The following is a 27,238-nucleotide window of genomic DNA, read 5'->3' as shown; positions in this document are numbered from 1 at the left end:
AAAAGTCGCATTTTGGCAGAATTGCACTCATCCCCCATTGCAGGACATTCAGGCTTTCAGAAGACATATGCTCGCACCAGAAGATCATTTTTTTGGACAGGTATGAAAAAAGACATCCTTACTTTCGTAGCCGAATGCGATGTCTGTCAACGACACAAAGGGGAGACAGTCAATACACCAGGCACATTACAACCGTTGCCCATCCCGGCATCAATATGGACAGAGGTTTCTATGGATTTCATTACAGGTCTTCCAAAGTCAGGAAACAAGTCAGTCATCATGGTGGTTGTGGACAGACTTTCGAAGTATGCTCATTTTTGCGCCCTACCCCACCCGTTTACACCAACTTTGGTCGCTCAATCTTTCATGGATCAGATCTTCAAATTGCATGGCATGCCCACTTCTATTGTGTCCGATCATGACCCAATCTTCACAAGTAATTTTTGGCAGGAACTCTTCAGGCTACAAGGCACTCAACTGAAACTCAGCACTTCCTATCATCCACAAACGAATGGTCAAACTGAAGCCGTCAACAAATGTCTGGAAACCTACCTTAGGTGTTTCACTTCAGAAAAGCAACATCTTTGGGTACAATGGTTACCTCTGGCTGAATGGTGGTATAACACCAACTATCATGCCACCACTAAAATGACTCCTTATGAAGCAGTCTATGGTCAACTCCCTCCTTCCCCTACTTCTTATATTAAGGGATGCTCGAAGGTACAAGCAGTGGATCAACTCCTACAACACCGCGCCACCATGCTCGCCCATCTTCGAGAGAATCTTCATCAAGCTCAAAACCGCATGAAGCAACAAGTAGACCAGCATCGCTCAGAGCGCCAATTTCAAGAAGGGGATCAGGTCTTTTTACGACTGCAACCATATAAGCAAACATCACTCAAAGACAAGGGTTGTCAGAAACTATCTCCCAAATTCTACGGACCATATCAAGTACTTCAGCGCATTGGAGAAGTGGCTTACAAGTTGGCCTTGCCGCCTACTGCAAAAATCCATCGAGTTTTCCATGTCTCATGCCTCAAGAAAGTGATTGGGAACAATTGCAGAATTCAGACCAGTCTACTTGAATTGGACGAAGAAGGGTCAATCTGGCTTCAACCCGAACAGGTCCTAGACACACGAGACAAGCACCTGCGCGGCCGCATGATTAAGGAAGTCCTCGTCAAATGGAAAGACACCTCTCCGGAAGATGCAACTTGGGAACCAGCCACTATTCTTCAGCAGTTTCCGCAGCTTCAGCCTTGAGGACAAGGCTAGTCTTAAGGGGGAGGGCATGTTAGGGTCCCACCCTAACCCCCTTATTTATGTAATGGGATCACGTCATAGTCAAGAGTCAATAAAGCCCATATTAATATTTGTAAGTGGTTAACCCGCAATTAATGACGGGACCACAGTTAGTTGCAAATGGGCCGTAGTATTAGATAGATGGTATTAATAAAACCCACGGTATTGATCCGTGGTATTGCATGTATGAGTCATATATAAAGGATAGAGACTCCCTGCGAGGAGCATCGTGTCTTATTTTGTAAGCGAGCTCTGCTCTATTGGAGGTTGCCCCCTCGAAGAGGCAAGTGAACATTACTCTCTGAATAATAAAATCATTGTTGTTCTGTGTTCTGGGTATCTTTTCTTCGCATATTCTGTATTTGGGTATCATTTTGCAGGTTAAGAGCATAACATCATCAATCATGACAGCACCCATCAATGTACTACATCGTGTACCATCATGTGCCATTGTTGCACCTTGTTTTGCCACCATGTGCTTGTTGCACCTTGCTTACCATACTACTATCCCAATTGCTATTGCAGCACCATGTCTTGCTGCTGTCCCAATTGCTATTGCAGCACCATGTCTTGCTGCTGTCCCAATTGCTATTGAAGCACCATGTCTTGCTGCTGTCCCAATTGCTATTGCAGCACCATGTCTTTCTGTTGTCCCAATTGTTATCGCAGCACTATGTCTTACTGCTGTCCCATGTGCCATGGTTGAACCATGTTGTCCATGCTTTATGTCCCATTGTTTGCTTGTTGTCACTTGCATGCTTGTTGTCCCTTACATGCTGCACCTTTATTACAATGATGTCACACCTTATTATATCATGCTGTTGCACTTACATCAGTTCACTATTAGGGGATTCCCTGATTGCCACATTGCTTGACTAGTAAGGGTATTCTAACAATTGCTTGGACAACCTTCACAACTTTTGTCCCAAGGCTATGATCACCCATCCCCAGCATTCCTAAACCACACATTGGCTTGTTATACCCCAGCAGTCACAACTAGCCCTTACGCCCTCCTTATTAGCCTTAACGTAGACCTGTAGGTGTATAAGGGACTACAACTTGCTACAACAAGCCTATCCCTTGTTGCGGTTAGAGCTTTCATTCTTCCATAGACTTCGTTAAGGTTTGAGGGCATCCATCTAGGGTAGAGACCCTTTTCTGATCTGCGTTGAGGGCTTACATTATTGCCCTTCTTGACTGCGTATACCTCTTCATAGGTTATGTTATGGCTTCTCCAAAGGGCAGCGTTAGGGCTTCTCCATAGGTTAGTGTTAGCTCTTCTCCATAGGGTAGCGTTAGGGCTTCTCCAAAGGCAGCGTTAAGGCTTCTCCATGGGGCAATGTTAGCTCTTCTCCATAGGGCAGCATTAGGACATCTCCAAAGGGCAGCATTAGGGCTTCTCCATAGGGCAGCGTTAGCTCTTCTCCATAGGGCAGGGTTAGGGCTTCTCCATAAGGCAGCGTTTAGATCTCTCCTCCATAACTACTTTGAGAGCTAGATCATCCTCCTTAGGACTGTGTTAGGGCATCCTCCTTAGGACTGCGTTAGGGCTACTTCCTCCTAAATTTCTCTCACACTAAAACCCAAGACAAGTGGAGAGAAATCAAGAGAGAAGTTGTGTGTAAAAAGACTCTCAAGTCATCTCCTTTTATAGGGGTTTATTTGGTTGCTGGCCAACCTTGACTCTTATAACACAAATAAATTCATAACTCCATGAATACTTATCGGAATCGGATAATCTTTAGATCAATCCTACACCTCTCGATGAGAGGGATCCAAGAAAAATATCAGCTACCATAAATAAGATGACCCACATGAAGTTTGGGCCTAGTTGCCAATTTTAACATATGCCCTTCCTAACAGCGCTCTTGGGATTTCCCCCTATGTCTTGGGCTTCATTCAAAGTCGTAAGAAGCCATCTTGGCTTCCTCTTCCCTAAAATGGCATTCTGTACTAGGGTGGGTATGTCCTCCTTTGAAGACTGTGTCCCTAAAGATGATACACCTGTGGTTGATATTGAACTTGTACCCTGTGAACCTATGGGCCTATCACTCTTGAAACCTGTGATCATGTAACCCTGTGGTGAACTCCCCTGCTGAGGAGTATGTTGCTCTACGTGATTCAACTCCTGTGACCTCATCAAGGTTCTCTACTCCTCAAATCTCACAACCCGCCTCACAACCCTCGTCACATCAAACACAAATCAAAACATCTAAAAATCCGGAAGTGCCCATACCTTGGGCTTCTCCTCCCTCAGACAAAAGCCTCCGGAAGTTTGGAGCCTCCTTAGGAGTCTTGCTCCCAAAACTCTATGTAGACTCTTGTTCTACAAATATGTAGCAGTGTTACAAGCCTCGGCCCAAAGAAAAAATGGTAGCCTCTAATCATGAAGCATGGCTCTAGCTGCCCTAACTATGGCCCTGCTCTTCCTCTCTGCAACCCCACTTTGTTGTGGGTTTTAAGGACCATTCAACTCCCTCTTGATGCCTTCTCTCGCACAAAAAGTATTTGAACTCATTGCAGGTATACTCGCCCCCATTGTCGGACCTCAACACCTTGATCTTCTTACATGTTTCGTTCCTTTGTTGCCGCTGCCTCCATCTACATCCTCACATGGAGGGCATGTGCCTTCTGGTTCTGGTCGTGCAACTATGCAGGAGGAGACTCCTAGAAGACCACCACGACCTGCTAAAAAATTAGACATTTCTCGTGGCAAGAGGTCCAAGCATTAGCAATAGATAATAGATTTACCTGTCTTTTCTAGTTTCTAGTAGTTTTTATAACTGTTGACTCTTTCATATTTATTATGATATTTTTTGCAAAGAATATATGACAATTTAAGTTTGAAGTTGGCAATTATAACTCCTTGGTAATGAATTATGAATATGATGCTTCATGAAAGTTGTGTTTCATTTCATTTCATGTTAGAATTTTTATATAATTTTGGTGATCAATGATGATAAATGTTATGTATTGAATTTTGAAAGCTTGAAACATTAAGATTGATGAATCATGAGACTCAATATGTTGTATGTTACTAACTTGTGGACGTGTTTGATGAAGATTATAACTTCTAGATGATTGATGTTATATGGTTCAATCTAAGTCACATGACACGAGGACATGAGACATGGAGGACACGTAAATACGAGTATTCAATACGAAACGCAGTGACCCGGAAACAGGACACGAGGGACACGTTATATATATATATATACCAAAATATATTTTTTGATCCATATTAAATTGCACGCTACAGCTTATCTAATCAAATTAAAATATACTTACTTCAAAGTTCATTGTTCATGTACAACTTACAAGCACATAAGAAACTACTAAGTACTAACTATAAATTTAGAACTTAGATATTAAAACCGTAAAATGCAGATTTTCCATTAAGTCATCAAAATCAAAATGTATTACTATTTACATAGATACTGACTCCTGAGAGAATGCCACTGGAAAATACAAAGGAGTAGATACAAAATAAGCAGGAATATCATAGCTCGTCACTGTCGTGACTTGTCAATGGTATTGGTCATGACTCACGAGTCACTAGCCACTAGCCATTGAGCCATGAGTCCATGACTCATCACTCTATCAATAGTCCATGTCCTCTGTGTCATAGTCACCATCACTGCCACTACCATCTGACTGTACTCCATCCTCATCCCCTATGCCCAATCCAAGATCTGCTGCTGCATTTGTTGGTGTGGAGGATGACCCCTCAAGATACTCTGGCTCATCATCAAAAGTCACTAGCTCTAGCATTAGTTCATTAAGATCCATGTTGGCTAATGCCAACTCAACACTGTCGTCCAAGCCCATATCATCAAGAAACACATCCCACATTGATCCAGATTTAAACAGGAATGCAACAAATCACAGAAATAACCATAAATACAGAGATGCAACGGAAATAATACCTCATTTCATTAAAGTAAAATACTGAAATATGCTTAGAAACAGAAATGGAAATAAATCAGCTAGGGCGATGGTAGCTTATCTCTGAGAAGAGATGTGGCGGCTACATGCCTTTGAACTATCTTACAATGAGGCTCGAAGACCTATTTATTGTTGAGAAACAATGGAAAACCCTAAACATCCAAAAACCTAACCCTAGGAGATGAAACGCCAAACTGCGGGCCCCGTTTAGGTAAATTGGTACATCAACTTCCCAGGGTTGTAACTTTGGCATACGATCTCTGTTTGACATGCACAATAGCTCGCTAGAAAGATCTATCCGAGGACTACAACTTTGGGAAGAGCAACATTGGTCCATGGACTCGTGTTACTCCCAGTTTACCCAAAAATCGTCGTTTAGGGCCTCAAAACGGCTTCGGAAGTTTAGGACCCGAAAAACTGCTAAAAATAGTAAACTGTGTTATAATTAAGGAAATTGAAAAACTGAAAGAGACAGTTGTGGGAGTCCAGGTGGGAGAGGTGGGTGGCCACCAACATCCACTTGGATCATTCCTTCCCCCTTAGGAAGCAATGGTCCCCATTGCGTTGAGTTCCTCCATGAGATGAGGAAACTTCTGCTGAACTTTGTCCCTGGTGAGCTGTTCTACAATCTCTGATGTGTCCAGTGATGGTGGGAAGCATGGTAGAGGGAGGTCCACATTGCACACTCGGTGCAAGCAAAGGAATGGGGGAATGTTGTGCTCCAAAGCATTGTTTCCCACAACCTTCGTATGGGCTCTTGTAAGGCGTTTTTCTGCAGATGCAACCAGACTTTGTCACCCACTTGAAAGTTGTGTGGTACCTGATGTTGATCATGTCGCTGCTTGTACTTGGCATTTTCCAGAATGGAGCAGCGATACCTCGACCTGTTGGGTAGAGGTGCTCTAGGAGTCAAATTAAACGAATGCTTGGCCTGATAGTGCAACGGTGTCCCTGTGGGTGAGGAGAAGATGTTCCTGTTTGCTTTCATGACCGTATCCATCTGTTGCTGCTGCTGCTGCTGCTGGGAGGAACCCTTCGCGGGGGTCATGGGTGTGGCGACGATCTTCCCCTTACTTTGGGATTGAACAAGACAGAAAATGAATTTCCTAGTCTGGGAGATGAGCTTGCTGCATTTCTTAGCAGTGATCAAAGCGGTGGCAATAGGTGGGGCTACCTCTGGTATCCTATATAATGAATTACACAAAGAAATAATAACAGCGCGAGGCCTTGACTCATACATAGCATGTCGCCTCCACAAGTATGGTTGGCTTAATAATACATCACAAACATCCAAAGGTGCAACATCACATAATACCTCGTCTGTGAAGGGCTTGATGTTGTAGGGAAAGCAACATTGCTAGCGAACTTGGAGATCTCGTCCTTGGTGAAGCCACCCGATGCTATATGGTTGCAGGTGTGGTATGGTCGGTAGTCCCAGCCACTTCACGACCTCTGCTAAAATGAGGTTCTTTTGGCTGCCACTGTTGACAATGAATTGCAGCAGCGAACCCTTCACCCACATTTGTGAGTGGAAAAGACGCTCCCCTTCCTCTGGATCTTGGCGGTGGCAACAGTGGCACTGGGCTCTACGTCTATGATCTGCTTCCCTTTGCCATTCCCCTTGTCAGGTTCTAACTCAGGTCGGAACATGCATTTGATTCTGAAGCCTTCAACTCGGCCATCGGCGACTGCTTGGTCCGACACTCACTTGTGTTGTGAGTTGGGCTCTTATGGAACTCACACCACTTTCCCGTGTCCTTCTTTGACTTCGTGGTGTTGTTCTTTTCCTGCGGCTTCAATGGGTTGTCTTGGGTCACCCCGCCTTGGCTTTGTCCTTTGTTCTTCGGATTCGCAGATCCAAAGTCTCGCTTCTTTTGTTTAAACTTTTGCTTGATCTTGACAGCGTATCGGTACGTCGTGCTGAGCGAGGAGATGTTCAGGAACTCCATCTCGTCTTAGATGTATCTATGCAGGCAGCCACGGTATTTGAGTACCAAATGTAGCTTAGAATCCTTGATATCCAACTTTGTGCGAAGGGTATGAAAAATATTTGTGAACTCCGACACATCTTGGTCCCTTCCCTGTCGCAGCGTGGTCCACTTTATGTATTTGTCCTCATAGCTTTTGACAGGGTAGTACTGCTCCTTGATGGCATCTCGAAATGAATTCCAAGTGGATGCGGCTGAAAATAGTGAGCCCATACTTTCATCCTTCTGCTCGTAGTAGGTTTCCCACCAATCCTTGACATGGGGGGTTGCTTTGAGAAGAGCGAAAATAATCTTTTCCCGACTGGAAAAATCATGAACAGAAAAATACCCTTCTAGCAGATTTAACCATTTATTTAGGGCATCTCCATCTATCTGACCATCGAATATGGGATTTCAAAGTTTACTTGTACCTTAAAGGGTGTGGCATTTCCAGAGTAGTTGTTGGAAGTAGATGTGTTGCCCTTGGGTAGCCACTGAAGGATCTGGGAAAAGTTGTCCATCATCGCGTTCCTTTGTCGCTCGAGGGCCTCTTCGAGCAAGATTTTGATAAGATCTCCTGCCCCCTCCCTCGTCTTTCTTTTCATCCGCCATGGGAGGCCGTCGAGATTTGCACAGCTGGTCTTGCAAAGGTTCGACCAGTTCAAGCCCTAACTCCTTATATCCCAACCTTGTTGGGGACATGCAAAGAAAGACAGAGAAAGAGCAGACCGCTGTAATACCACTAATCTGGATTTAAACGGGAATGCAACAAATTACAGAAATAACCATAAATACAGAGATGCAACATAAATAATACTTCATTTCATTAATGTAAAATATTGAAATATGCTTACAAATAGAAATGGAAATAAATCAGCGAGGGCGACGGTAGCTTATCTCTGAGATGAGATGTGGCGGCTACATGCCTCTAAACTATTTTACAATGAGGCTCGAAGGCCTATTTATTGTTGAGAAACAATGGAAAACCTTAAACATCCAAAAACCTAACCCTAGGAGATATGAAATGCCAAATTGTGGACCCTGTTTGGGTAAATTGGTACATCAACTTCCCGAGGTCGTAACTTTGGCAGACGATCTCCGTTTGGCACACACAATAGCTCGCTAGAAAGATCTATCCAAGGACTACAACTTTGGGTAGAGCAACATCGGTCGATGGACCCATGTTGCTCCCATTTTCCCAAAAAATGTCGTTTAGGGCCTCAAAACAGCTTTGGAAGTTTAGGAATTGAAAAATTGCTTAAAATAGTAAACTGTGCTATAATTAAGGAAACTGAAAAACTGAAAGAGACAGTTGTGGGGGTCCAAGTTGGATAGGTGGGTGGCCACCAACATCCACCTGGACCACACATCTTTGTCTTTCCCTTCAACTACTCCTATCTCTGCCTGTAAATAAGACGAAGGTTGGTGTGCACATACACCATTGTCTCTGCCCAGGATTGCTCAAGCTTGCTCTTTTTCAAACCATATAGATTCCCACAAGTGCTCCAATTCCTCTCACAACAAGAAGATGAAGTAATTTGAGAGAGGACCCTCAAGGCTAACTGTTGTAGAATAGGGCATGCTGCCCCATGAGTTGCCCACCAAGCATAGGCACCTTTGACCCCCTATCTCCAAGTACATCATACCCACCAAATCTCCTGGTGCCAGTGGAGAACTCTACAAAGCCTTCCTCCACCTCAAGAAAAGATGCTCTATCTTGAAATATCCTTCTGAATGCTATCTTCCTCCCTTGTGAAATCTCTCCATCCATGTGAGGAGGGTATCTGTGTGAGGTCCCACCACGGAGCCACTCTTGACTATAGTACTTGGATTCAAAGAGTGAGCTAAGCAATGCAAAGGTGTGCAATTCTTATCCCACCTAGAGATAAGAATATCCTATATGGTGGACCATAAGCTATCTATTGATGTCTAATATCCAGGGCACTCATTCTCCATAACAATAGTCTTCACAGACTCAATCATGGAATCCCAACCCTCATAAGCCTCTCCTAAGATGGGCTGGTCCGTGTCTGCAAACTACAAAAAAGAAATGATAGGGTTCATGATCTTTATGGTAAGATCCACCCTCTCCCACCAACCATCATCTAACACTGTGTCCTTTACCTTTTTTGAAGCAATTTGATCCGTCTTTCTCCAAAAAGACCAAAGGTCTGAAATAACCATGGCCCCAAGAGCGGCCTTCACCTCCTTCAACCTCTTAAGCATGATGAATGAGGAAGCAAACCGAGTATCTGCAATCTTCAACAATGATAGATGTGTGTACTCTTTATATATTGTGAGGGCATTGGTATGGTTTTGTACAAAATTTCGGATATGGCGTGCATCCTCAATAAGATTGCCAATCCATGTGAAGTGAAAAGTTCCTTCTACAGATTAATTACTCCAAAAGACTTGGAATATGAAGCTATCCATGAGGATACAAATATTATATTAAATATATGAATAAGAATATGAATGTGAATTTACAAATGAGAACGAGAGGCTTGCTTATATATTAGGCAAGTGTCTCTTCATGAAGAGTCATGTCTCATTTAGACATGCCTCTTCAACCTAATTACTAGTTAACTAATCATTATTTACGATTATTATTGTTTACATTATTTTACATTATTTATATATATTTTATTCGTTACAGAAAGAGACAATTTTCTGTGGTCTGGAGGCATGGGAATGGGTAAATAATTTGCCATCTATATGGCAAGATAGGTTGAGATTGATGTAGGGAATCATGAGTCAATATATACTCGTAATTCTTTTATTACTCAGATTTATTGTACCCAATAATTAACGACATGATTGAACTGTCTAATAAGTCTAGATTCCAGACACAACAGTTTATGTAAGATATAGTTGGTGTATTTAGCTCATGGTTGATGATTGTTACCCCTTCTTCTAGCAGGGGTACATATAGCAGATCATTTCACTTGCATCTAGTGAGGTAACTTGAAGTAATATGATTGAACTGTCTAATAAGTCTAGATTTCAAACACAACAGTTTATGTAAGGTATAGTTGGTGTATTTAGCTCATGGTTGATGATTGTTACCCCTTCTTCTAGCAGGGGTACATATAGCAAATCATTTCACTTGCATCTAGTGAGGTAACTTGAAGTAATATGAACAGTCAACAAATGTGATAAGTAGAGCAGTTGTTACTGTATTTCATTACCAGAATGAGGATAGTTATTAAAATGTGTCCATGGGCTGTTTAAATAGCTTTCTCACTTGCAAACCCATCAGTTGTAGCATCCTTGTCAATCGGTGGAGGTGTCAAGGTCACTCGTAAACAGATATGTGTTGAAATGACTGTGTGAAATATTAGTCCTGGGCTATTTTGCACTACTTCATTTTGGCAATCAAACAGTTCTTTGCTGGGGTAAGAGCCTATCAATACTCCAGAAGATATGTGACCTACCATCTTCAGTGATCAACAGTTAACTTTGGTTTTAGTTGGGACACTATTAGTTGTGTTATGGCTGTGTACAAAATCAAAATGTAGTTCAACAGGAACTCAGCATGGATATGTTGCTTGTCCTGTTGAAATTGAAATCTTCTAAACAAGACATTAGTGTTGCAATGTGCTCACTGCTCATGCAATCGTTAAATCAAAAAAGCGAAAAGCTCACATTAATTGAAATTTGACGTTTATTGAATATATTAAAATTTAATATATATGCCTAGTGCGGCAGTGCCATTAACCATATGGGCTACGGGCCATGGTTTACCTGAACAGGAAACCTCACACAAGTTGCAGCCTGCCAAGTTTCCAAACTTCACACACGCTGCGAGCCTACAACCAAACTCCACACAATGAATATACAGCGACGGACCACGGTTTACCTGAACGCTGCAGCCTGCCAAGTTGCCAAACCTCACACACGCTGTGACCAAACAGCTCCACGAGTCCACAGAGATGACTCGGTCCACACTCGGCTCCACACGACGAATATACAGCGACGGAGAGTGACTGCGGAGGAAAATAGCAAAAGAACCCCAAAAAAATAATTGCGTGGGCTTTAAACTAGCGATTTCGTGGGGTATGTATTCAACCGGAGAAAGAACGTTAGGGCAACATTTTCTAGACACCGACTACTCGTTTTCTAGGACTAGAACACGACTAAAACGCCAGAATACGTTTGACATTTTATACGACATGATAAAAAACGTTTTCGACACGTTTTATGGCCGTTTTCGTGTCCGGCACATTAAATACGGGACACGGAACCTTGGAGGACGTGTCATGTGACTTAGGGTTCAATCTATGTTTTTATGCTTTTTATATCTAATTCATCATTCTACACGCTTTTGTTGACATATATGCATCAAAATATATAAAAATATATATTATATAAAAATTTGCTCCCGAACCAAGAGGTTTTGAAAATGTCGCTCCTCGCTCCCGCTCCCAAGTAACCTTGTGCTAAAAACCTTCGAACAACCTACTGGGTATGCTAAATGATTCATCATTTGTACTTACTGTTCACTGATTTCACACATATCCAAACTGATCTCTCTGATGACTGGCTAAATCACTTAATAGTAAATACTCGAATTCTGATAATTGCTGTAGTTAAATATGGCATTAATACTGTTGTTTGAATATGACAGAAGAGGCACAAATGATGTGATATAATGTTGGTATAGGGTTAATATTCTAAATCTGTCATAGATATACCTTTGATATTTTGATGGTGGACTCTGGCAACTTGATACACTCAATTATTTTGGGATAACATTTATGTGACATTAAATCTGGGCACTACACACAGCATTAATATCTCTAAACAGCATTTAAACTTGATTAAGTCTATTGGAATCGTGGGAAATTTTGTGATACTACAGTAGTTTAAGTCTGTCATTAGCATTTATTCATGCGAATCTGAACAGTGGCACTTTCTTGAAATCTGGCTTATGAATGGTTATGTGACAGCATTCTATGGCATAGTTTTTTTTTAGTCTAGTACCCAATAACAGCATCTAAATTGATAATCTTCTGGAGCTGGATATATGGTAAATGGTTCATATTCACATACACATGTTCTGTCCTTCCTCTCTTTCAGCACTGTTCATACACTCTAGATGTTTTGGATCTAATTATCAAGCATACTTTATGAATGGTTTGTCAATTTGATTCATGGTTCTTTACTATATTGAGATATCATTTCAACACCTTCAGTAAGCATCTTAATTCACTGAGGTAATGAGTAAAACTGGACATTTATGCCTTTTCCTTCTAAGTCATTTACTTGTGTCCGCTTGGGCATTTGTGTTATTCACTTATTTGAAGCATTTGTGACCTTTAAGTTGGAACAAATCTTAAATTGGCATTCAACAGATGAACATTTGGCAAAACTGGATAACCTCATAATCGTCTCATTTCCAGCATAGTCTGTGGATGCTTTACTTCTTATAATAAATTGCTGGAGTGTTTTCTGAGGAGTAAATATCTGTGCACAAATCATTTGATATTGGTGTAGATCAGTTTGCATATTCATTCTTCTTTTTCTTTTCTAACATAAGGCGAACTAATAAAATTTCATAAATCAAATTCTAGTAATCCACTTATACACTTGCAAGAAACTCAGTTAACTTGCCCATAGAAATTCCCCCCTAGGCTAGAAAACCTTCTCCATAGTTTGAACTTTGAAGAGTGGGGCAAGGCCACCAAGATGACAGTTGGTGGCTTGCCTGAGATTTTCCTTTAGGCTCTCCTGTCATGGTTAGGACTTTTCCTCTTAGGAGAGAGTTTGAGAAGCAACACCTATCATCCCCCCAAGATAGCAGAATCAGGCCCTCTTAGCCCAAGTCAATGTTTAGAGGGCATTATCAAGCTTGGCATTGGAAGATACATGGTCGTTGACAAAGACACTAACACATCCTTCGATTCAGATTCAGCTAGGATGTTGAGATTCATGACTCAATCGACTTCTTTCGCAATAATGTTTCTCCTTAAAAAGTTTCTGGCTCTACTACATGATCTAGGGTGTACCCAATTTTAGGTTTTCGATTTGATCTTTCTTTGTTTCTTATCTTTAAAGATTCTCTATGCACTTCATTTCTACTATTACCTTTTGTACTTTAGAGTCCCATTGACCACCTTTGGTCACTTCATGGACAATACTATGATTTCATTTCACTCATGGATTGCATATCAAAGTCGGAACTAAGTTCAATCAAATTAAACCATGTTCTCTCCAGAAAAACATACCTCAAGATTTGCCCCAAATTTCCTATGATTCTCTATTGTATCTCCACCTCCAGAGAAGGCATATTTATTCACCTGCAGAAAAACAGCATATCAGTAAGTGTTTACAGCTCTCTTCTCTCTCGGTAAATTTTCTGTTATACTCTCCAAAATCGGTTCTACTGTCACACACATTATCAAGCTTGCTCTGCCCAAAAATGTTTTTAGATTTCAGTTTCCTTTGCTGATTTCACTCATCTGAAAAGTCTCTAAATTTCCATTGTGAAAAAAAGATTTAAATGAAAGTTTTCTTGCACTGTAATCCATTTCAAACGTTTTCTACTATTAACCAAAATGCTATTCAGGCAACATAATCTCAAATGAACATTACCTTGTTCTTGATGTCCTTGGCAGAATCAGTTACATATATTGCTGTAGTGGAATCACTTGCAGACATTTTTCCTGTCTCCCCCTGCAAATTGTGAGCAACAGAGTAGGTCAGGTGAGTTAGACAGACAATAAAATTTGTATAAATAAATATATATATATATATATATATATATATATATATATATATAACATGAAAATATAAATTAAATTTGAAAATTTACTAGTATATGTAATTGAAAAATATATGTAATTATATTATACAAAATATAAAATTATAAGATATAAGTAATAATAAAATATAAATTACATTTAGCTCATCAAGGAGCAGCCTAAGTGGTTGGGACTAATGATATTAATGCCACCCACCTTGGTTCAAATTCCTTGATTAACCCTGGTGCATGATTTCGAGCTTTGCGCGTAAAATTTAGGGGTTAGAGTGGCAGCCCTGAGGATTGACCCACTGTTAATGAACAGAAAACAAAGCTTACTCAGGCTGAGTTTATGACAGAGAGAGAGTTAGATTTTCAAGGTGACCTGACAGTGGCTTCGGCAAGACTATAAGGGAGATAAGTGATTTTTCTCTCTGTGTACTAAATTACTAGTCTTCTTAAAAGCAATATAAAAACTCCCTTGAAAGCTGGTTTTCCCCTTGCGGGTTTTTCCAGGGTCAGTTGACCAAAAATAACTGTGTACACCGTGTATAAATTGTGTGTTGCTTGCACTTATTTCTTTTATCAGCTGTCAAGTGAAATGTGGTAGAGTAGCCTTTTGTTTCAAGCTAAATGAAAATCTGAAGTGTACATCAGTCGTGTTTATGATGGGTTTTGGGCATTATGCCATGCAAAAACTTGAAATTGGGTGGGTTACAGCAGTGCATTAATTTTCTATATGGTATCAGAGCTTGGATAACTCTAGATCTGAGAAAGGAACCTTCAGATCTGAAGAGAACCTTCAGCTGATATAGAAGAGCAGCAAGCAACCTTCCGCTAGAACAATGAGAAGACAGCCTAAAACGATCTTCAGAAACCCAACGGACTGTTGGTTGAGAGGGAGGAAGACTGCCTAGTGACAGATTTGTGAGAGATTTGAAATTTGTGTTGGTTGGGAGAGTCATGGCTACTGGTAGAAGGGTGGAGGACAGATTGGTTGGGGCAGAAAGCTTTGGCCCCTGGAAGGAGAAGATGATACTTTTGTTTGAGGAGTTGGAGGTATGAGACATTGTGGAGAATGTCGTGCAACTTCCTACAGACCCTATTCAGTTGACTGAGTTCAAAAAGAAGAATGTAAAAGTGAAGAGAATCATTCTCGATGCCATCAGAGACCACCTATTCTCTCATGTGACCGGGAAGAGATTTGCCTACGAGATGTGGGAGTCTATTATTACATTACACCGGAGTTCCAATGAGAATAGGAAAATGGTGTTGAGGCAAAAGCTAAGAAGTACCAAGATGACCAAGACCGACACAGTGACTTCACACCTCACCAAGATCTCTCAGGTGAGAGATGAGTTGGCTGTAGTGGGAGAGATTGTTATAGAGAACCAGTTGGTCAGGATTGCATTAGATGGGTTCACCCAGAAATGGGATGGATTCATACATGACATTGTGGCCAAAGAGCACTTTCCAGATTGGAGGAGGATGTAGGACGATTTTGTCCAGGAGGAGTGCCAAGGCAGGCAACTAGAGTGGTGGGGAAGATGAGGAGGAGAATGTTTCCCTTGCGACTAAGGGAGTTCACCTCGAGATTTGATAAAAAGTTTGTGCTGGTGGAGAGCTTAGCCACTAGTACTATATCCGTGAGTGTCTGGCTTATAGACAATGTTGTATCTAGCCATATGACTAGAGAGAGGGAACCCTTTACGAGTCTTACAAGGGGTTTAGACTTGGAGGTGGTGCTTGGAGATGATACCAGTGTCAAAGTGGCAGGAGTGGGGACTGTGTCCTTTCAAAGGGAATCATTGCCACCTCTGAAAGTGACGAAGGTCCTTTATGTATAGAGGCTTAGGAGAAACCTGATATTGGTATATTGTATTGAGGACTGGGGATATGTTGTGTTGTTCCATGATAGACAGGTATTGATGTATTCTGTGGGATCTAGCATGGCATCTGCTAGAGTGATTGGTTTCCGTGATGGGAGACTTTACAGGTTCATGTTTCAACCTACCAAGACCATGAGGAGGTCACAAGAGGATGATTGTGTAGAGCAACAGGCTCCTGGGAAGAGGAGCGCACTACAAGTTTCAAGGTCCACTGGTACAGGTTCATAGAGGTCAGGAGGATTACTAAGCCTTGGGGTGAAAGGTTCACAAAGTGCAGGATCTCATAGTGCAGGAACTCTAAGTACAGGATCACTTCATGCTGCAGGGGCATCTTCATCAAGGCCACAAGTGTCAAGGAATGGAGATGAGCTTCCCACACTTGTGCAAGAGACTTCTTCAGGGAGGAGGAAGTCGAGAAGGCCTTATGGTACCTTGAAGGAAGCACATGAGGTAGTCAGGGAGAGTAGACCACTAGGGAGATTGGGTGGTGATGTGGTGAGAGGAACAGGTGTGTTAAATTTTGGTATGTTCTATGCTTAAGAGAAATTTACTTCAATTTTCTTGTTAGCCCAATATCAATGTCCAATTTAGCAATCACATTAGCATGATAGTAAAATGCAGATAGAACATAAACATAAAGATAAACAGTAGAAGACAAGCCAAGACAAGAGGACACAAGATGTGGCACCAGCTGGGACAAACCCCAATGTGGGGAAACCCTTGATCAATTCTTCTTATATTCTTCAATAGTTCAACAGAGAGAGATAGTACAGATATACAAAACTGATATTTTATGACAACAAGCTCAATGCACCCAAAAGCTACAATGTTGATTCTGCTCCCAGGAAGATCATCCATATGGCACCAACAGGATGCTCATTAAAATAAAAAATGGTCAAACCTTGACCCAAAACATCTCCCAAAATGTTGTCGTCCTCTTGTTGTACTAGCTGTCACTGCTTCAGTCCTTATCCTTCACACAGTCAATATTGTAGGCCTTCAAGGCTACGATGTACCACGCTATCCAAGACTGATAGATAAGCCTATGCTGCTAGCTATGGCCTGCGGCCTAGCCCAGCAGTAGGTTAGGCCTATGATCCTCAAACAAGCAGCAACCAATAACATCAACGCAACAGTATTTAGTCCTACAAGGACTCAACTTTACTGTCAGCACTTTCTAACACTCAACTGAATACATATGTTGATCTGATCTTAGTCTAGGGCATATTTCTTCAACGCATTATGACTGTGGCTTACCAACCTTGAAAACAGACCTTAAGGTGCCTAGGAACAACCTTTATCACTGTGCTATCACCATGCTATCATCTACAGCAACTGAAATTCAACATTGTCCTTCCAGGCCTCTTTATGTTGTTAAGGCTCCTTCTAAACCGCGGATAAGGGTCTCTCTTTGCTGCAGCGAGGGCTCTTCTTGGCTACGGCTTAGGGCCTCTTCTTAAGTGAAAATTAGGGCTTCTTTAACTGTGGGTAGGAGCTCCTCTTGACAGTGGATTAGAGCCTATCTTAACTGTAGATTAGAGCCTTCCTCTTCACAGCAGATCAGTGCCTCCTTGAATGCGTACTAGAGCCCTCCCTTGTTGAGACTTAGAGCCTTCATTGACTGTGTATTGGAGCCTTCCCTTTGACTGCGGCTAGGGCTTCCTTTGACTGCAGCTAGGGCACATCTGAACTGCGGCTAAGTCTTCTCTTCACCTGCGACTAGATCTCCTTCTTGACCTCTCTTGCCACCAAACCCAAACGAGTGGAGAGAGATCATGAGAGATGTGTGTGCCTCAAATGACTTGAGGTCTCCTCTATTTATAATGCAACGTTGAGGTTGAGCTGGGGGTTAATTGGTTGTTGGCCGATCTTGTCAAATTGTTAAATAATATAAATAAATTCATATCTCCATAAATATATGTCGGAATCAGATGATATTTAGATCAATCCTACACCTCTCGAAGAGAGGAATCCAAGAAAAATATCAGCGGCCATACATAAGGTGACCCACATGGAGTTTGGCCCTAGTTGCCAATTTCAACACTCCCTCTCAATTAGGGAGAACTCCATCTGCTAATCCATCTGTCAGTCGGTACTATCTTTGCCATCAATGCACTACTCTACACTACTCTGTTGAACTATGAAGAAGAAGAAGAGATCGAGAATGTGTCATACCATTCTCTACTGACCCGAAGTCATTCCCATATAAAGAGTGTCTCAAACCACTCTTACTGATCCAAAATCAGTTCCAAATAAAGAGAGTGTCTCATCCCACTCTTACTAACCCGGAGTCAGTTCCATTGATCCCAAATCAATATAGGTCATCCTAGCATAGGGAGTACGGTAGTACACAATGCATCCATCGGTAGTACTATGGTCCCTATCCTCATTTCCCTACTCATTGGCCAGATGAGAGGTACTTCCCATGAGTCCCAGACTGCATGGGTAGGATGTCTCAACAGGAGAAGGATGAACCACTCATCCTGCCTACATGTCGCCATGGGGTATCCCAGGGGAAGGCTGAACCACTCACCCTATACACAACAAATCATTAGGGAAGGTTGGAACACTCGCTCTGTGATTGTGTCTAAGCAGGAGAAGGATGAACCACTCTTCCTGCCTAAATAACAAACCACTAAGGGAGGGCTGAACAACTTACCCTATGGTTTCTCATCACTCAATGAAGTACCCCACGCCCCCCGGAGCTCCTAAAGCTCAATATCCATATCATACAGGACCCTCAGGAGAGGGTCTCTCCACGACTCCTAATCGTTCTTGGAAAGTCAAGAATTTGACCTTCCCCAGGGGCTTTGTCAAAATATCGGCGGCCTGCACATCAGTCCCAATGTGATGGAGCCTTATTGCTCCTCGTTGTACCATATCTCGGATAAAGTGGTACCTAATGTCTATGAGTTGGGAGCGATCATGAAATACAGGATTCTCTGATAATCGGATCCCACTCTGGTTGTCACAGAGGATCACGATGGTATCTAGCACATGTCCAAACAGCTCACTTAAGAGCTTTCTCAACCAGATAGCTTCACAGGAGGCCATACTCACAGCTATGTATTCGGCCTCAACGATGCTCAAAGCAACCGACTTCTGCTTCTTGCTCATATCGAAGCAGAACCCAAAGAGAAACAACACCCAGAAGTGCTCTTGCGATCCACCACACTGCCTACCCAATCAGCATCAGAATAACCATGCAGCCTCACATCTTCGACAGTGTATCTCAGTCCATGAGTGATTGTGCCCCGAAGATATCTCAGAAGATTCTTGGCACCAATCCAATGTGAGTGATGAGGCTCAACCATATATTGGCTCAACGTGTTAACTGCAAAACATATATCTGGATGGGAGTTCAACAAGAACATCAGTGCTCCTATGAGTTGACGATACTCAGAAGCTTTTCCCAATTCGGGTCTAGTAGCACTACCGCATAACTTCTTAAAGTTAAGCTCCATCAGGGTAGTCATGGGCTTGCAGTCCACCAATCCAAATTCGGAATCCAACTCCCTCTTACGTTTGTAAATGAGAGGGTTTGCACCTATCAGAAAGAGGTCATCCACATAAAGTACCAGTACGAGAGGATTATCATCTTCAACCTTAAAGTAAAGGTTTGGATCAACATCACTCCTATTGCATCTCAACTTCATCGGATAGTTGTCAATCCTTTCAAACCAAGCCTAGGGTGCTTGCTTCAACTCATAGAGAGCTTTCTTTAATCTGTATACATGAGGTTCCCGATCATGAACCTCAAACCCATTGGGTTGATCCACATCTGTGGTCTTGCTATTACTTGTAATTTTTCCCTTGGTACATCCCGAACTTACACCTTCATGCTCTTCTTTGAACGCGGGAATCCCTGTCACCATCTGTCTCATATCGGGTAGGGCCTTGTAATGGCGATGGGCAAACCTCTAGTGCCATAGTTCAGATTGTAGAGATGTGTCACAAGACATGGCCCCCAATGGAATTCCTGTAACTTGATACAAAGTGCCAACCCTGAACCCAAGAGTAAAGACATCTTTAAAATTTCTTTTCCAAACATGTACCTTTCCATCGATGAATGCCACCTTTTAACCTTTGTCTTCCATTGCCGAAATGAACACCAGGTTCTTCTTGAGATCAGGTACATAAAGAACTTCTTTTAAATGAATTGTGTTACCCTGATTCAATTGAAGAGGAATATTACCTACACCCTTTACGAGATAGGTGGCATCATCTCCAAGAATAATCTCCAAGTTTGTTTCCTTCTCTATCAGATTAGAGAGAGCTTCCTTGTATCCGGTGAAGTGCCTTGAAGCACCACTATCAATAAGCCAATTTCCCAAAGTGTCTAGAGGAGAGGTAGTCGAGAGGCCCGATATAAGATAATACTCCTTTTGCTTATCAGAAACAACATTTGATTCTTCATACCAAGAGTTCCTTGCTTTCTTGGAGGGTCGATCATTTCCTTGATGTCCTACATTCCTTTTTCCTTTGCCATTGTACATGTCATTCCTTTGATCATTGTTATTGAAGTTGCCCCTAAAATGATTGTGATCATCATCATGTGATGTGTCCCTTCTATTTGGACACTCCCTCGCATAGTGGCCAAACTTATTGCAAGCAAAGCACTCGCCTTTCCTTCCACCCTTAGATCCGGGCTTTCCATTGAAGTGACCTTTAGACCCTGCAATATTTCTTCTTTTGGCATGAACGGAGAAAGCAGTGGGGTTTCCTCTATTAGAAGGCATTTCGTGCTCCACCATTCTTGGTTCTTCCTGAATGCATCTTGACATCAATTCTTCAAATCCCGGAATTTGATCATTATTGAGAATTGTGGTTCTAAATATATACCACTCGGGTGGGAGCCCTCCAAGGGTAGTGATAGTAAGTTCCCTGTCAGGAATGACTTCTCTAATCGATAGAAGAACATTCTTGATCTTAGTGATCCTTAAGAAGTAGAATTGAATATACTCGTCCTTGCTATTCTTAACATCCTTCAACTTATTTTTGAGAAATAAAATTTGATTTGCATCACTAACCTTGAACATGCTTACCAATTTGTCATAGATCTCCTTGGAGGTGTTCAAATCGGAGATGTAAGCCACCAGATGCTTGTCAATGGAATCTTTGATAATCTTCTTCGCTTTGACTTCACCCTTGGTGTACTTGTTCTTCATAGCAGCTGGTGCATTTGATGGAGGCTCAAGGATTTTACCCTTCACATAATCCAACACTTCTTGTTCTTCCAATGTCAGATCAAGAGACATCTTCTATCCGTGATAGTCAGACTTTTCACGGAGCTTGTCTTCAGCCAAGAAGTGGGATGAGGAACCCATTGAGCCTTTGACCTTGTCCAACTGTCTTCGGTGATTGCTCTTTCACTCTTGCTTGGGCTTTGTCTTCACCTCAGCTCTGATACCATGTTAAATTTTGGTATGTTCTATGCTTAAGAGAAATTTACTTCAATTTTCTTGTTAGCCCAATATCAATGTCCAGTTTAGCAATCACATTAGCATGATAGTAAAATGCAGATAGAACATAAACATAAACAGTAGAAGACAAGCCAAGACAAGAGGACACAAGATGTGGCACCAGCCAGGGACAAACCCCAATGTGGGGAAACCCTTGATCAATTCTTCTTATATTCTACAATAGTTCAACAAAGAGCGAGATAGTACAAATATACAAAACTGAGATTTTATGATAGCAAGCTCAATGCACCCAAAAGCTACACAATTGGTTCTGCTCGCAGGAATATCATCCATATGGCACCAACAGGATGCTCATTAAACTAAAACAAACATGGTCAACCCTTGACCCAAAACATCTCCCAAAATGCTATCGTCCACTTGCTGTACTAGTTGTCACTGCTTCATTTCTTATCCTTCACACAGTCAATAATGTAGGCCTTCAAGGCTGCAATGTGCCACATTGTCCAAGACTGATAGATCAGCCTATCCTGCTGGCTATGGCTTGCGGCCTAGCCTAGCAGTAGGTTAGGCCTATGATCCTCAAACAAGCAGCAACTAATAACATCAACGCAGCAGTATTTAGTCCTACAAGGACTCAACTTTACTGTCAGCACTTTCTAACACAACTGAATACATATGCTGATCTGATCTTAGTCTAGGGCAGATTTCTTCAACGCATTATGACTGTGGCTTACCAACCTTGAAAATAGACATTAAGGTATGCCTAGGAACAGCCTTTATCACTATGTTGTCACCATGCTTCTTTCACCATGCTATCATCTACAGCAATCGAAATTTAACGTTATCCTTCCAAGCCTCTTTATGTTGTTAAGGCTCCTTCTAAACTGCAGATAAGGGTCTCTCTTTGTTGCGGCTAGGGCTCTTATTGACTGTGGATTAGGGCCTCTTCTTAACTGCAAATTATGGCTTCTTTAACTGTGGGTAGGAGCTCCTATTGACAACAGATTAGAGCCTACCTTAACTACGGATTAGAGCGGGTCTCTCTTTGCTGCGGCTAGGGCTCTTCTTCGCTGTGGATTAGGGCCTCTTCTTAACTGCAAATTAGGGCTTCTTTAACTGCGGGTAGGAGCTCCTCTTGACAACAGATTAGAGCCTACCTTAACTACGGATTAGAGCCTTCCTCTTGACAGTGGATCAGAGCCTCCTTGACTGTGTACTAGAGCCCTCCTTTGTTGAGGCTTAGAGCCTTCATTGACTGCGTATTGGAGCCTTCCCTTTGACTGCAGCTAGGGCACATCTGAACTGTGGCTAAATCTTCTCTTCACCTGCGGCTAGATCTCCTTCTCTAGGAATGCGGCTAGATCTCCTTCTCTAGGACTGCAGCTAGATCTCCTTCTTGACCTCTCTTGCCACCAAACCCAAACGAATGGAGAGAGATCATGAGAGATGTGTATGCCTCAAATGACTTGAGGTCTCCTCTATTTATAATGCAACGTTGAGGTTGAGCTAGGGGTTAATTGGTTGCTAGCCGACCTTGACAAATTGTCAAATAATATAAATAAAATCATATCTCCATAAATACATGTTGGAATCGGACGATCTTTAGATCAATCCTACACCTCTCTAAGAGAGGAATCCAAGAAAAATATCAGCTGCCATAAATAAGGTGACCCACATGGAGTTTGGCCCTAGTTGCCAATTTTATCAAGGTGACAAGATGATACCAAATGATGAGCATATTCACTTCAAGGATAAAGATGGAGTGGTGGGAAAAAACTTCTTTAGTAAGAGGGAGTGTTGAGAAAAATGGTACCAAGGAAGCGTTTCCTAGGCATTTAGCCTTTGGCCTAGGAAGACACATTAATAACCTTTTTGTCACTTTATGAGGTGGTACCTTTTAATTAAGTCACTTTATGTTTTAATTGTGACTTTAGGGAGAAAAAGTGCAAAGTGCATTTTGTAATATTAAAGTGACTTTTATGTTTTAAAAATCACTTTATGAGAGAAAAAGTGCACAAGGTCAATAACATGTTAAAGTGACTAGGAGTGTTTTAAGTGAGGGGATCAACATGTGAAAGGGGTCAAGTGGGGGACTTTATCTCACCCTTGATCTAATGAGTTGAGATTTAATCTCAGCCATTAAATCTCTAGGATTAGGTTTTTCTCACTTTAGAAGACAAAAAGGGAGAAAGGAAGAGTAAACATTATTCATTCTTCTCACATGGAAAAGAGGAGAGCGTAGGAGACAAAGGAGAGCTAACAGCTTGAAGGGAGGTTGATATTGCTAAGCACAAGGAGGAGAACTCGAACTTCTAGAGAGACTACAGCACAAATTCCAGTCAGAGATTTCAGGCACACATTTCCTAGTTTTTGTTCTAGGAGTTATGTTGAGTTTGTTGAGGTATTTAAGCCAAGTTGTGGCCCAAAATTTTTGCTGAGCATCTGCATACTTCCAGGCATAAATTCGTGGTTGTGTAGAGGTCGAGTCCGTGTGTATAAAGATCAAGTTTGCAAACTATTTATCAAGTTTGTTGGCAGACAGTTTGATTGAGTTTCAGACAAAGAAATCAAGTTGTGATTAGCAAAGCAAGAAGTCTGAGAAAGGGAAGAAGCCAGGCCGAGTTTCTGGGTCAAGCAGGTCGTGTAATAAATCTGTGTCTTCATTTAATTCGGGCCTACTCTAGCATATTGTTTAATGGTTGTCTACAGTCAAATAGGAGGCAAAAAATAGCTCATTATTCAAGGCTATATACAGCCAGTGAGGACGCAACAGTCTTCAGAACTTTTATGCTTAGTGAGACATTAAATCAGCCCATTGTTAATGCACATATAACAAAGAGAGAGAGCTGTAAAGTGAAATGTGGTAGAGTAGCCTTTTGTTTCAAGCTAAATGCAAATATGATATGTATATCAGTGATGTGTTTATGATGGGTTTTGGGCATTAAACCATGCAGAAACTTGAAACTGGGTGGGCTACAACAGTGCATTAATTTTCTACAATATACACACTAATTTGAAAATTACGAGGGGTCCACACAAGAAATGGTAAATCAAAACTTCTTTGGTTGGTTGTGCATGAATGTAACTAAAAATTCCTTGCAAAAAGTTATTGCCATTAAATGGAATGTACTTGACTGATTGACCTTACTAGGTGTATGGAGTCTATTTAGTATGAAAATCCAAATGAAAATAGCAGGTCCTCTCACATCAAACCTGAACCCTAGGCTATCACTGTCACTGGACAGCAGCTTTTGAAGCACAATGGCCAGATCTATTATTTGTTGTAAGTGGTTGCTGATTAATATCCAATCCCTGCTTAGAAATAAATCCCTCACTTGCTGAAACTTGATCAAAGTACCAATGTCTAGTTCCGACAAAAAAACATGGCTTAAAGAGTTTGGTGGAGAAAAATAAGAAAAATCAGATAATTAAGTATTCATATTGAATACTTAATCAATCAAATATAGTAGATGCGTGTAGAAGAATTCTACAACCAAACAAATATACATTCAAGAAATGACAGAAGGTGACAATTAAAAATGCAGAGAAGCGTATTTCAAACAAAATGTTCAATAAGCTAATTTCTCTAATAACAATAACTTCGCGGTAGACTGCCAAGGAGGTCAATACTCTAACTTAGCCTTTCCCTAGCTCCTACGTTACGTTGAACAAATGCAGAAACAAAGTATGAAAGCACTGGAAAACATAGAGGAAAAACAAATTTTGTCATTTACTGGAGCTAGGATACTTTAATTAAATTCTTGTAATAAAAGTCCTTACAAAAATGGCAGGGTTCTGAAATCAAAAGCCAACCATTTTACAATGAAATTCAAACAATATATAGGAAAACATCTTCCTCAAATTGTCACTAGTCTATAGGAAACAAATCCTATCAAAATAAACTAAAAATACAATATGCTATAGAAAATTTGGAAATGGCACAAAGTCTTTTGCCTTTAAATTTGGGAGTGATCCTTTGGTTTCTAATTCTTCTGCTAAGAAATCTGAAGTTGTTTAAGATTCTGCCCTGGAAATCCGAGGTTGTTTCATTTACTGCTAATTAGTTGCCTTTATTCTTGGGACTAATTGTTCAAGTGTTGCCTCAAAATCTGCCTTTAAATTCAAAACTAATTTACTGATGTTGGTCCTTTGCTTTGGAATCTGGAGTGGCTGAAGTTGTTTTCACAAAATCTGTTATCTATCCTTCAAACTTGGTTAACTCTGCCACCTGTATCAACTAGTTGTCCCTTTGACTGCTATTTCTAAGTCCAAAATTTGAAAATAATCTCATGTCTACTTATGTTTTTCCACCTAGTTGATCAAGGAGTTCTTGCATTTTGGAATTAAACCAAACTATATGTTGACCCTTTTATCCATAATATTTGCCTTCCTTATCTTTTAAATGCTTAACCATTGTCATAAAATATTTGGGAGGAATATATTTTGATAAAATATTTCCTAAATATTTTATAAACCTGTAAATTCATATTTCTCTATTTTCATGAATTTCATAAATTAAATCTCAAAATATTTCCTCAAATGATTTTATCTCGTAAAATCATCCATTGTTTGAAATCCATGTCTTGTTTTTTCTCTGAATTTATATATTTATAAATAAATAAAATTCATAGACATATTTCGAAAAACCATCAACTGATTTCCTTCCCATTTTTGAAAACCATGTCTTGTTTTGCCATGATTGGTAAAATATCTTTTAGTTTCCCTTTTAACTTCTGTAAAATATTTGGACAAGAATTTATCCAAATTTTATGTTCACATGCATTGTCCTCTTTATGATTTCTTTCCTCCTTAAATTTATAGCGTAATAGTTTCCCTTTTAACTTCTGTAAAATATTTGGACAAGAATTTATCCAAATTTTATGTTCACATGCATTGTCCTCTTTATGATTTCGTTCCTCCTTAAATTTATAGCGTAAAACTTTATTTCTCTGTAAAATTATCCCATAAGGAAGAAACATCTCTTTCTAGCATTGGAAACTCCATCCTCATTTTACCTCATTTTACCTCATTTTACTCAGTCTCCTCTTACCTCCAATCTTTCACCTGTAAGCTCATTTAAGATAAATACGACTGTAAAAATGCTCCATCCATTATTTCCCTTGATACACACTTTATAATATAAAAATTTCCTTGCATACCTCGTAGACCTTCCCGCTTGACATTTATAAATTTAAATCAATGTAAAAAATGGTTTTACAACGGTCTTGCGGGGGGAGAGATAGTTAGTAAATAGTTTTGGGTGGGGTGGGGGGTAGGCTAAAAGTCGAATAGGCGGCCCCCCCGCTAACCATTGATTTAACCATTTCACACATCTCGAGGTATTTAGATTATGGTGGTTTAATGTGTGAAGCGCGAGGTGGGGACATAAGTTTGATTTTACTTGGGAATTGTTATTATTGGTTGATGTATGTAACATGATAACAAATGTGGTTCCCATACTTAAGAGATTGGGCTGAATTGATATTTTTAAATTAAGTTTAATATTTTAAATAAATAATTTTATAAAAAAATATAATTATATATATTTTATAAAATTAAATTTCATTTAAAATAAAAACTATTAAAAATAATTCAGAGACATTTATAAAAACCTGAGAGACAATTCATCCTTTAGCAATGGAAAGGGTTAGATGGAATGATATTTAAAGGAAGGTATTTGTCAAGGCAAGGATAAAATTGAAGGAAGGTGGCAAATTTTAAAGAAAATTTGTAACTTTAAAAGGTGTCAGAAAAAAGTTACAACAGGGTCCTAAGGCGACATGTCCTTTTTGAGAGGTTTCATCATTCTTCTTGAAGCCATCTTGAAGGAGGTGCCTTTGCTTGGCCTTGGAGGGTCTTCTCATTTATTTAATGACTTATACAAAAATGTAACATACTCAAGAAAGGTCCTTCATGTTTCATACATGACATTGACTCAATTTGACTTTTATGACTAGATGACAAAACTTA

At 40.7% G+C, this 27,238-nt stretch overlaps 1 protein-coding gene across 1 annotated transcript in view; it reads right to left on the bottom strand.

Moving 5' to 3' along the window:
• The window catches only part of LOC149138885 (Nucleotidylyl transferase superfamily protein), a 235,657-nt gene that overhangs the window by 53,817 nt on the left and 154,602 nt on the right, over positions 1 to 27,238 (bottom strand). Inside the window, exons 8-9 of the mRNA XM_089447772.1 lie at positions 13,809 to 13,889; positions 13,442 to 13,513 (exon numbers count right to left, since the gene is read on the bottom strand). Coding sequence (XP_089303898.1) covers positions 13,442 to 13,513; positions 13,809 to 13,889 — 153 coding nt within the window. The remainder of the gene's footprint in view (positions 1 to 13,441; positions 13,514 to 13,808; positions 13,890 to 27,238) is intronic.

This window comes from Pinus tabuliformis, chromosome X (assembly GCF_031772625.1).
Source record: "Pinus tabuliformis cultivar Carrire ecotype Pingquan chromosome X, CPIR1, whole genome shotgun sequence".
In the NCBI taxonomy this organism is placed as follows: domain Eukaryota; kingdom Viridiplantae; phylum Streptophyta; class Pinopsida; order Pinales; family Pinaceae; genus Pinus; species Pinus tabuliformis.
This window is presented reverse-complemented; position numbering and strand designations above follow the sequence as displayed.